We start from the raw sequence: 13,389 nt of genomic DNA on the forward strand, positions 1-13,389 counted from the left end.
CACAAATAGGTTCAGCTAATGGTTGTTTAGTACATACATATTACATACGAAACATAACGGTTCATTACAACGTAATTTATGCCATAATATAACATACTGCGCAATATTAAAAAAGCAGTTACAATACAAATGAAATATTTATTTTGCTTACCAGCCAAAAACGATAGATTTTGTTGAAAGATAAAAATCTGTAAAACAAGAGACGAAGGTACATGCCAAAATGATACCGAGGTACGTATAAGGTATGAGTTTATTGAGACAGGATTTAGTACAAGAATGTTGTAAGACTAAAGGAAGATAATTTGATGTCAAATTTCATTATCGTAATAATTTTATTAATTAACAGTTTGGTGGGAGGCGGGAGAGATCGGTATCGCGATACGTTTAAGTGCAAACTGGGGATCACTTGCAATCTGGGTGTCTACTAGTTCTATTGTTGTTAGCAAATCTCTGTCCTGCGTCCTGCGTCCTGCGTCCTGCGGTAACAGATAACAGTCGGTGGGCAGCCGTTTAGCCCCAGTCCCCCTACGCGAGTATGCTAATATAGAAGGCGGGGTCCCCGCACCGCGACAGTCTTCAGCTAAGACAGCTAATGACATATGCTCAGCACGCGGCTGAGTTTTAGCAATTATAATCGCCGTATTGTGATGTATTCAACAAACAGGCAAGGTTGTGGACCCACGCGCGGCGCACCCTTCAGTAAGCGAGATCTAGTCGCTATTATAAAATCACGCCCGCATTCAAAAATCGAAAACAGAAAACCGCCATACTGACAATACAAACATTAGGTACGTAATATGTTATTCAAATAACTGGTGTAATTGGTGTCAATGCTCTTAACCCTTTTCATGCTGGCGGAACGTCAAGATTCATCAACCAAAATTGTATTAAAGAGACGATGATTGACTTGTTTATGTATGCCATTTAAAATTATTTATCCGGGTAGCTCTTTCAAAAAATCCCTTTGAGGCTATTATATATTATCATACAAACATCCGCAACCAGATTTAACAATAGGAAACGTCCGAATGTACATAATACACATTTGTGTATCTGGCGTTTGGTAAAAATAGAGACCTCAAATGTTTAGATTTACATTACGCAGACGGACATTACTCTGGACACTCGAGGTAACCAGATCTGTAACTAGAAGAACTAACAACTTAGTTTAAAGAGAGTAGGATATAAAAACGAAGGCACGAACAGCCTTTAGTGATATTATGATTGTTTACCAAACTGATAAAACACGGTTGGAGCCCCACACGATCTTGTTAACATCGCGCAACAGAGATATCCGACAAAACGGCAGCGGCCGGTGTTGAGCTTGGAGGTATGAGAGAATATGGAGCCCATTCTGACCAGAGGCAGAGCGCAGTCGTGTACCTGTACCTGTACCTGTACCTGTACCTAGTACCTACACGGGAACCCCAGAGGGGAATATTTATTTTACCTGGCGCCTTCAATTAAATGCGCATCTCACTTGCAGATTCTTATTAATGCGTCTTATCTCATACTGTTTGGGATCTACGTTTCCTAGGTTTAGTTATTCTAAAGAACGGGTAGCTTCTATACATACCCATTATACCTAATCGTTAAAAATTAGATCAAATACTTTCGCGAGAATGCATAATACAATAAGTCATTTAAAAAAGGATGTTTCGGTCAAAATTGTCCGAACATTGGCCCAGCCGAAACCTGCGATCGGGATGTGTCGGATAACCTTTCGGACTAGACTGATTTTGTGTTTTGTTGACAATAATTAGTAGTTCTAAAATCTTCTTTTTTTGTTTGTAATTCCTTCATCGTAAATAAGCTAAAGTTCTTACAGCGTACATTGAAGAACTGTTACAAATAAGTTGTATGTATAGCATAACAACGAACCAAAGCCGCTAAAAATAAACAAATCTACTCATTACTCATTGAGGTCCCGTGGCTAGTGTCTCGGACTCACGGCACAAAGGTCCGTGGTTCGAATCCCACTCTACCCCAAATTGATTCCCATTTTATAATAGTGGGTTATTTACAACTCGTTGAAAGTGGCCCTTAAAATGAAATATTTGGGTATACAATAAGAACGCAAATATTACTTTTAAAAAAATAAATTATATTAATGCCTTTTTTTAATGAACTCGTCGGGTTTAACAATAATAACGCCTTATATTTGGCGTGAATTATTTAATTAGGTTTCGGTTTTGACCTAAACTAGAACAGAAGCCGAAACTCAATTTCGGTTTCGGCTGAAAATTTTGTTTCGGTCAGTCCCTACTAATCATACATACATTTACAATCATTATTTATCTTTGTTTAAAACATAGATATTATATCAGTAATGCTGCAGCATAAAAAAATCTCTATTTATAATGTTCCTACCGATATTTTTTCCGCATGAGTCTGTTTTTCATTAGAGATTAAATTTAAAAAACACAGTTGAATGACAAAGTTTATCATACGATTTTAAAATTAAAGGGTAAATCAATAGCTAAAATCAAACCGGTTTTGAAATTAAATCAAGCAATGGGAAATCCCAATTTGAGAAAGGGTATATTTTTGCATCAGTTCACCGCACACGGCTGGTAGATGTTCCGAAGAATTTTGAAATGGCCGCTCTTTAGGTGCAGCAGACTGCCAGTCAACATTACTCATTCCTTCATTTGTTTGATGTACATTGGTCATGTTGCAGGCAGTTCATCTATTTCTGGCCACGTGGAGCAACCGACCAACCACGGCGTGTTACGGAAATGTCTAATGGACCAGGCGACAATGTTTTGCTGGTTTATTTTGGATTTCTCTACTTCGGGGAAATACAGAAATTTATATTCCAACACGAAAAATACATTAAACATGAGAAGATGGGTTCATTCATTCATCAATCCGCTTTTATAAAAACAAAAAGAAATAGATAGAAATGCCGAAATAATTTATCAAAGTCAAAAAAGTACTTTGTAAACGTTAAGTGGACAGGGAAAAAAACATTTGAAAGCTGAATTTGAAAAGGGTTATTTGAACGTGTCAAAATTCATAAAAGCGAAAAGACGCGAACAACTTATCCTGAATGTATATTATACATAATATTATGCACATATTTATTTTTATTTTATTTATTTCTTAAGTTAGCTTATATTAAAACTAATATAAACTATTATATACATTTACATCATCTATATATATTTACATTTCCTTACAGTAACTTATACATTTATTTTTAAATTCTTTCAGACACTTTTCATTCTTCATACATTCAGGCATCTCATCATACATTTTTAAACCCTTATACATCAAACAATTTTGCGACTCAGCTCTTTATAATAATGGTAGTCTTATTTTATCCTTTTGTCTAGTTGCATATTCATGACAATTTTTGTTTAAGACAACTTTATCCTTAAAATATTTTGGTAATTTATCGTGAAAAAATTTATGTATAAATATCAACATATTAAATATTATATATTTGGCAACGCTAGTTAATAAACTGACCTGATTTTAGGACAGATGGATTCGTGAATACTAAATATTATAAAGTGGAACATTATTTAAAGGAGTCAAAGTAATAAAACAGCCATTAAATCACAGTTTGAGGACTTCACGTCCAATAAAAATTTGACCCCACATTTAATGCCGCTGTTTTGCACATTAACCCATCATGACGCCACTAATAATCGATATTGATAGCGAGTTCTCAATTGCCGGTGACAAAATGACATCATTGATTATTGATTATTATTATTACTACATAAACTGTGAAGATAAAATAAATATTTTTTTATTTGATTTTTATTTCAACGGCTTGTACCGTAACATACAATGTCATACATAGAAAAAAAAAATAACAAAGGTATACACAGTTAAATGGCGGACTTTTTGCCACTAACCAATACTAACTAATAAAATAAAATTAAAAAAAAATCAAAAATTAAAAATAAAAATAAAAAAAATAAATGAAAAAGTTTAGAGAAACACATATAAGTGTTTTGATGAAGTGTAAATTTGAAATTTGTATAGTTGATAAAAAAATAAAATTAATACATAATTTAGTAATAATTATAATTAAGATGGAGTTCTAGTGCCAACTCTAATGTATAGGAGCGAAGTATGGAATCGGAAAAATGATGATGAAAGTGGGTTAAATGCTGTCGAAATGCAATCCCTCAGGCGAATGTGTGGCAAAATGATGTATGATAGGTGCACAAATGTCGAGGTCCGTGAACTGCGTAAGGCTGAGATATGCACTATCGACAGAATCAAGAAAGGGGTGCTGCGTTGGTTTGGACATGTAGAGCGAATGGACAACGAAAGAACGGCTAAAAGGATCTACGATGCGAATGTTGATGGATGCGGAGACCAAGGAAGGCTGAGAAAGACATGGCACGAGCAAGTCCATCAAATACTTGAAGATGGACATGTCAAAAGTAGGAATAATCGGCGTGCGTGCATGTAAAGATGTATGAATGTAGATGAAGCGAGGAATGTATGCCAAGATAGAGTTTTATAGCGTTCTATCCTCTCTGCCTTCCCCTAAGGGGAAACGGCGTGATGGTTTATTTGTAAATACGGAACAGTTGTGTGTATAAATAACACGAAACAAAAAATCTCAGTGGCATACGTAGAAAAAAAATCATAAAAATTTAAACCCGTAACTTTAGCATACAATTCAAACAGAAGACAAAAAATACAAAGTTTTGGAGTGACAGAGGCATGTATCATAATGTATTTCTTTACATTTAGAGGATATGCGTTGGATAAAAATTTTGAAGAATAGGTATTTGAACAGTGTTTTGCTGTCACTCTCTCGCAGATACCTCCCCGATGCAGTGCAAAAAAGACAACCGCACGACGGACTGATTTTGGCCAGCTAAAATCGACAAAATTGACGTTTGGCTGTCCCGTTTTCCGCACATCAAAATTGAACCGATTTTGATGTTTTTTGATGGAATGAAACTTTTTTGTTTTTCAAAATCATTTATCAAATTTGCATACCGTACGTTCAAAGACGGTAGATAAAACTGGGCGCTTTTTGGGTTTTTGGATGGTCCTATTTTCCATCAGAAACAATTTACCAAAAAGGCAAAACGATGAAAACACTAAATATAATTAGTGCGTAAAATAATTATTGCTCTAGTGCTATAATCCAGGGAGAAAATACGGGACTACGTTTGTATGAAGAAAAGTAAGACAGTGTTTCAAACATTTTTGAGAATGAAATATGGAAGTCTAAGCATTTACAGGACTTATTACCTGTCATTGGCTGGCCTAAGTGGCAACTTTACACACCGTATAACATTCATCATTCTACCTATGTTTAAACGTCCACATTTTCTTAACTCTTCCGTCTGTAAAGTAAAAAAATGAACACTTTCTCTGGTGTGGGTGAGATTCATCCGGCTGAATCATTTCACCTACTAAGCAACGCCTGAAATTACTAATCAATTTTTATACTTCTCCATCTACCTCTAGTGGAATCCAGCATGTCTATAAAGATTTGGACATACTCAAAACATTGTTTAAAACATCTGCAGTATTTCCATGCTTGTGGAGCCGTGAGCATATTAGGACAAACTGTTAATATTATTAGCGTGATAGATATTACTCATAAATTCATTATATATTCCATCCAAGAAAAAAACATATGAGTGTTAGATATAATATACCTACTTAATAAACGTGAAAATATTACAAATAATTTATGGAAATTAATAAATGTACGCGAGTATTAGACGGCAAAAACTTTAAGACCAAAAAAACAAAAGCATATTGTACTAAAGATATTATCTACCTGAATACCAAAATAATTATGTCTGGCAGAAAAGGGAAAATGAAAAATCGATCATTCAAAGGTTTAAAATAATACGAGACCCAACAGAGTAATGGTTTGTATCTACATAACATGAACGGGAACTTCTCGGAAAAGAGGTACCTTACCTTTGTGAGAAACCCTAAATAATAATATGCAGTAATGTCAGATGAAAAAATGTATCACGCAAGGAATGCATTGTGTGTCTGGCACGAGCCATCGCTCTTATTCCCATATTATAACACAGCACGACTGTATGTGCTCGAATTCCAGAGATTAATAGAACTGCTCGAGGAATTGTGTTGATGCTAAAGCATCTATCGTTCAACCAATAAAAGTGTTTATAAACTCAGGAATCCAAAAAAAGCAACGTGTAGTGTAATTAAAATGTGGACAACGTGAAATAACGGACCCACTATTCGTTAGTCGTGAGAATCATGGTAAATAGACCAAAAGTACCCAGGTAAAATGATATACGGAAGCGGTATATAATCTCTGACCTTCTCTTCACGAAGGGCACTAATGACAGTTGACCCAAAACAAGCGTTATGGAACTGCATAATAGGTTATCTTGAATTTTCACAGCCGGGCCCACAATCAGTTTTTCTGGCTCATTATGACGTGTGGCATTCGCACTTTTTTCCGACGTTTCGGATCGCATTACAGCGTCCATTATCGGTGTGTTTTTTTTTATTTTTTTTATTTATTTATATATACGCCTAATGGGCATTTTTATGGACACATTTATACGTAGAAAATTATTATAAAAAAATTGAAAGATTTAATGGTTTATAGTAGACTTTGTGGGAGTGGAAGCGGGAGAGAGGTGTTTATAATTGAATTTGATTCAGTGATCGTTTGAAAGAAGACAACTTGTTATTAAAGAAATCAAGACTCGTATGTTTGTTGGCAGACCTAAGAATTCTGGGCATAGGGGAATGAAAACCATAGTTAGTTCTATGGATATCGGTATGAAAGAGTAAGTTTTGTCTGAGGTTTCTAGTTGGGATATTTAATTTTATTGAGCTCAGTAGTTCAGGCGCATCAAAGAGTGAGTTGAGAATTTTAAATAGGACTATAAGGTCGGATTTATTTCGACGGTCTTGAAGAGAAGATATATTCAAGGTAGTTTCTAACTCATTATACGTATATAGATCTCTGGATAAGCCCAACCTCCAGCCTATATTTCTTAAAAATCGATGTGTCGAGCAATAACAACATCGATTCTAAAGATGGGCTCTGTAATGGAAAAGTGTAGCTAGTAACGACATACGACGTAATGCCCTAGAAAAAACTAATTGTTTTTTAAGAGTTAATGAAAAAAAAATAAAAAAAGCAAATTTATAACATAAGATTCTGCTGAAGAATTGCCTACCTGCGATATGAAGACAAAAAAATACATAAAACTGTTATTCATGCAAATTGCATACAAATGTAAGTAATCGGAACCAATTTCCGTTGACTCAGAGTTGTTGCAACGTTGTTTCAATTTACCAAGAAGAAATAATAATGCATTTCAACCCACATATTATTTTTTGTTTCTACTAGAGCTATTGGTGTTATTCTAGAAACAAGTGCAGTAGATGTTTTGCGCACTGTTGACAAAACAGGCTGCACATATTATTTATAGTAAGACCGTTGTTTTCGTATTTCACGTGCGCAGTTTGCACTGAAGCTAATCGCATGTATCACCTTACAAAACTTGAGACCGTTGAGCCTTTGCTTTTGTAATAAGAGAAGCCATGACAGTTAACGCTCTAAATACAGGTATATATCATGTTTTATTATTCTAGATTAGAGAAAATAGGTTCGAGAGTTCAGCAGAAGCTAAATTGTAAATCAAATCCAAAAGCTCGTTTTTACGCGGCAAAACCGAGCTAAGAGTTATGATCACCTGCCGCGTAGTCGGTCACCTCGGTCTTCTATCACAAAATCCGATGGAAGACAGTAGATTTTCTGTCAGTAGTACATAGACTCGACCAATCCTGGGCTCGAGGTAGACCTGCCGTTAATTTACGATATCTGCATTACCTCGCGATATCTAATGTCACACTTCACCGTGAACCGTTAGGTGTCATTATGTTCCGCGGAATAGGTGCGTAACAGGATGATCGCATTGATCGCCTATCGGGTTTACACTTCGCATAGATCGATCGCGGAGCAAAAAGACACTTGTAAAAAAACGCTGTGAGGCCGTCTCACCATTTGTCTCGGTCTTTTTTTATGACGTGTCTCCGTTGAATCCGTCTTGTGGGAATCGATGTGACGTATTTTTATATATGGTCATCGGTCATACGGGCGCGGTTTGTCGTCTTGCCTCACTATAATTCCCGTACGAGTGCAATTGATTTGATATAGAATAATACATCATGGATTGGCGGCATCCGTCCGTCTTACGTATAACTCAGAGATAATGTAGAACTATAACTAGTTGTCTAACTTTGAGGAGCCTAGAGCACAAGAGTCGTGCTATTGATCGATAGCTTCCACCGCGTTGGGTGTTAGTTTAGTTCTTGAGTACTATGCACTTTTTTATGTACGCAACTATACGAGTATACATCGCACTTCATATAACGATTAACGATACCTAGGTGCTTAAATTAAATGTATCTATCGATCCTTTTAATATGTTCAAAGTTCAATTACACTTTACAGACAGAATATCAATATTACTTACGTACATTGTGAAACACAAAAAAACACACGCGTTAAATAGAATCTGCTTTTTTTTCATCAATCAATAAATAACCTACATTTTTCTCATGGCCAATTCGTATTTTTCTCAAAATAATTTGCATACGGTCATATTAATAAAAAGGTCCCCTCGAGGCACTTTTAAAATAGATATCTTACAAAACAAATGCTGTAAAGACAATAAATCAAAATTATCGTGAACATTATGAATCTCCGCATAAATCTTTCTTTTTTCATTGCTTGTTTTCATCAAACATGTACATACTTGAATTACATACCGTTATAATTTGACGGAGGTAAGTAGGTACTAAGTACTTTTCAAAATCTGCCTTACATAGTGGCAACATTCTTACTTTATGTCATTAAAACATCTTCACTAGCAATTTAGCGGAAATTCAAACGCTCAATGTTAAAAAAATCCTTCGTATCTCGTTTAGTAATTAACGCCAATATTTAAATAAGAAAACTCCGTAATACATATATACGTCGGCGTCGCGTAATTTCAGGGATGGCGACAGATGGAGGGAGGGGGGAGGGTGAAAAAGCGTGCAAATGATGCCCAGGGGTCCGGGCCTGAGTCAAGATGTTTTATTTATTAAATTTGCACATACATTACTGCTATACTAATGACAAATAGAACTAGTCCCCAAAAACATTTTTGCATATGAATCTTCCTCGATTATTTTCTTGATACAATTACGTGACGACAGCGTATTTAGAAGTATGCGTAAATTGAGTTGAAATAAATCACAATAAATAATGCAAGTAAAAGAGTAGAAAGGCCCGGATCCCTCGTTGCCCAGGGGCCAGAGAATCCTATCACCGAGCCTGCGTGATTTATGTAACATTATTTAATTCAGTTGTTTCTTTCCATTAAAAAAATAAATAAATCGTTTTTGGATTTTTTAAATCAAATCAATTGAAGGAAAAGTACTAGCAACTTTAAAAACTATAATCGATTCATAACACTATAAAAATACGAAAATGATTGATTTACTACTTACTAGGGTTATAAAATTATCAAATTACAACAGGGGTGGAGAACATTTTAGAGAAGGAAAATGGAGTCTAGACTTTTACAGGGCTTATGACTTGTCATTGACTGGTTTAAGTGGCCACTTTATACACTGTGTAACATTCATAAAACATTAGGACAAACTCAAAATATTGTTATGAAATTATATTTTAGTACTTATTCCCCTAATGATTTTGTTTGATAGCTAACGTTTTGCTTCAGCATATGTAGATAAAAGATTAGATAAGAAGGGTTTTTAAAAAAAAATAACAACTCGTATCGAAAAGTTTGATAAAATACCAAATTATTAGAGTTAATGCGCCAGTTTTCAGTTTGGTGGCGTTGTTTTAGTGAGATTTTATTTGTTTCTAGCGAATTCAGTTAATTATTTACGTCAGGAATTTATACTCAAAAGTAAATTGAACATAAATAAATAAATAAATTCGTTTATTGTCACGGTTAACAGGATTCTAAATATCTTCGAGGAGGTGTCAGTTTTTATCACTTGAATTTTGGTATGCCAATCCCGTTGGATTCTGTTTTGGCGGGAAATTTGTTGATGATATTTACCATAGAAAATGTATACAACAAATATTTTCTACTTGTTAAAAGTTCGAATAAGTAGGTACCTACCGAAAGTAATTTAAATGATCAATACACACGCTCAAATTAGAAAACACATTTTACGACGGTTTATTTATATTTTTATAAAACCATATTTTGTAAAGGTATAAAATACATTATTATTAGCTAACCAGATGCTTTATAAAGTTTATTTCTCTGTATTTTGAAGGTGACATTTGACATTTTACTATCAAGTGATAGTATTGTTGACCGTGTTTATATTATTATGAATACTGATTTTTTTTAATCGGGCGCAGGAAAAAAAACTTACCCGATTGGATTCCAATGCTTCGGCACTATGTTCCTCCTTCTGTCTGAAGCAATTTGTGCATTTGCTCTTGTTGAAAATATTCGGTGCAAACTTCCTACACTCCGATCTTGCAGACATTATTCCAGGAGAACACCGAGAACGATTTGACAACGATTTCAGGATAATAACACTTCAAACATGATTGTCACAGCACACGCGCGGAAAAATTCCGGGCTTAGCTTTAAGAATAATATCAAAACAAATTACTGTAAAAACACGTTTCTCAATATACGCCCGATGGGGCAATTAGTAAAAATCACCGCAGTCACAGTAAACGTCAGTTCTAAGAACGCACGTGACTTATAAAATGAATGTCGATTTATTTTCGATAACTTCACTGTACACAGGTATCGATTTAACAAAAAGTAAACACTCCGCACTCGAAACTTCGTTCAATTCGAAAAATCATAACAAACGGATCATACCGACGGACCGCGACACGTCCGCACACCCATTTTACATCTGATAGATCTGATAGAAAATTACAAAACGGTAGTAAAACAACTCGGACTTGTTCACCTGCGAGTGTGTGGGTAATTTTAATTCGTTTCCTTTACTTTGTCACACAAGTCATTCTCGTATCTCGCTGTCCTGTTCGTACACTCGTGCTTTCGATCGGGCTGTGGGATCGCGAGCGACATCTACCGAATCGTACAGATAACACAATACGAAACGTATTTTTCCTGAATAGCCTTTATATTTTCAAGTACTTGATTAGCAGACTTTAGATGTTTGGTTCATATCGTAAGGTGGCGCTGTAAATAACAATTTCCTCCAATACTGTACTAATTAATATACAAACTTCCTTGTGAATTGGTACCTGATCAGATCTATTAATAATATTGTTTATAATAATCAGTATAGAGAACTTTACCAGGCGTAAACGCGTCGAATTTATTTCAAGGTTTGGTCAAGGTGATTTCAACCAAGGTTTGAAATCGTAAAATATTTTTTTAAATTATTAAATGAAGGTATTAAGCATTAAAATGTATGTTAACAACCATGAATGTATAGTATTTCGCAATAAAAATTAAATCTTGAATTGAAAATAAAAAAAATCGGATCCAACTTCAATCCAATCAAATAAAACACTGATTTCCATTTTTTTAGGTGACATCGGTGATACTGTAATGTTGCGTAACCAGTTTTTTTTTTACAAAATGTTTTACTGGAATTAATTCGTTGTTGGTACTAAGAGCCATTAGTTTGAAGTTATTGCTATTTTTACTCTATATAATTATAGTTCTCCTGATACTTTTTCTTCTTCCTTTCCTCTTCCCAGTTCATTTAGGGTCGGCTCTTCTGGTACGCAGTCTCCAATTCTTCCTGTCTTGGGTCATCTCACTGGTCAGCTGCTCCCTCTTCAGGTCCCTCTCAATATTGATCCACCAGAGGTGATATTCCAAACGCTCTCGCGGCCGTCGAAAACACTTTTATCTCGCGTATTTTGTATGTAAATACACGAAATAAAAATGTTGTCTACGGCCGCTCGAGCTCTCGCTTGTGTGGGAATATCCAACGCAAGTCAGACCACGTGATCTTTTCTGTGATTTTATGATACTTTTTGGTTCATCGAAATCTGTAATTAACAAGACGCATTTTCGCCTGATAATTACGCGGTATCGCAATTTTATCACCGAGGGGGGTATGACGTTATAATTTAATTCAAAACTATAATAAGTAAAACAAACAAACCATCACGCCGTTCCCCCGTAGGGGTAGGCAGAGAGGATAGAACGCCATATTAATATATCTTGGCATACATACCTCGCTTCCTCTACATTCATACATCTTTACATGCACGCACGCCGATTATTCCTACTTTTGACATGTCCATCTTCAAGTATTTGATGGACTTGCTCTTGCCGTGTCTTTCTCAGCCTTCCTTGTTCTCCGCATCCATCAACATTCGCATCGTAGATCCTTTTAGCCGTTCTTTCGTTGTCCATTCGCTCTACATGTCCAAACCAACGCGGCACCCCTTTCTTGATTCTGTCGATCTCAGCCTTACGCAGTTCACGGATCTCGACATTTGTGCACCTATCATACATCGTTTTACCACACATTCGCCTGAGGGATCGTATTTCGACAGCATTTAACCTACTTTCATCATCATTTTTCCAATTCCATACTTGGCTCACATACATTAGAGTTGGCACTAGAACTCCATTGTGAACTGCTAGTTTAACCTCCTGCGATAAACATTTGTTTGCCAAAGTAGATGTCAGTGCACCGTTCACCCTGTTACCGGCACTCACCCTCCTTTCAATATCTTTCTCGATCTTTCCAGCCCTAGTAAACATACTTCCCAGATACACAAATTCCTCTACCTGATTCAGTAAAATATTTCATAATTTTCTAAGAGTGATTCGATCAGCAGTCTACCTCGCTATAAAAATATCAACAATATTTTTAGTTTGTCAAAAATTTTTGTAGACAAAAATAGCATTATATCAATTCATTAGTTAACCCAAAGAAAATTTGTTGATAATGATCCTAAAGATAAAAATACTTTTATTTAATTTACTTACATATAACTTTGAATTATCTATCCTTACCTCTGTTCTGTATAAATACATCTAACTTTTTAATAAAGATACCAGTCTCGAAGATGTCGCGAAAGCGATGAAACCGGTCACTGGATATTCCAAATTTGTGGATTAAAGTATCACTCGTGTTTTATTTATATAATAAAGTATAAATATATATTTATTTATTTATTTGACACTTTATATACATATACAATAAATATACATATAAGGGCGGGCATATTGCCTTAAGGCAATTTCTTCCTACCTACCCAAACCGTTCAGTTTGAGAAAATTATAAATACATGGACATATCGAATCTCACAATTTTATACAAAAATTAAAAGCAAAGATTAACAAAAATATATATATATATAAAAAAAATTACATTATACTATGAAGAGAGGAGAGGAGATGGGAAGGAAAGAAG

General features: G+C 35.1%; 1 protein-coding gene across 2 annotated transcripts in view; it reads right to left on the reverse strand.

Annotated features, from left to right (window-relative positions):
- Nucleotides 1-10,962, reverse strand: part of LOC148279153 (protein outspread-like) — a 326,035-nt gene extending 315,073 nt beyond the window's left edge. Inside the window, exon 1 of one of the 2 annotated variants that reach the window (XM_088230376.1) lies at nt 10,393-10,962. In XM_088230376.1, the coding sequence (XP_088086502.1) occupies nt 10,393-10,509 (117 nt within the window). In that variant the 5' untranslated portion in view covers nt 10,510-10,962. The remainder of the gene's footprint in view (nt 1-10,392) is intronic. The other variant, XM_088230377.1, reaches the window with a different exon arrangement.
- Nucleotides 10,963-13,389: the final 2,427 nt, after the last annotated feature.

This window comes from Micrasema longulum, unplaced genomic scaffold, assembly GCF_059751315.1.
Source record: "Micrasema longulum isolate JH-2025_06_02 unplaced genomic scaffold, ASM5975131v1 h1tg000749l, whole genome shotgun sequence".
Lineage (NCBI taxonomy): Eukaryota > Metazoa > Arthropoda > Insecta > Trichoptera > Brachycentridae > Micrasema > Micrasema longulum.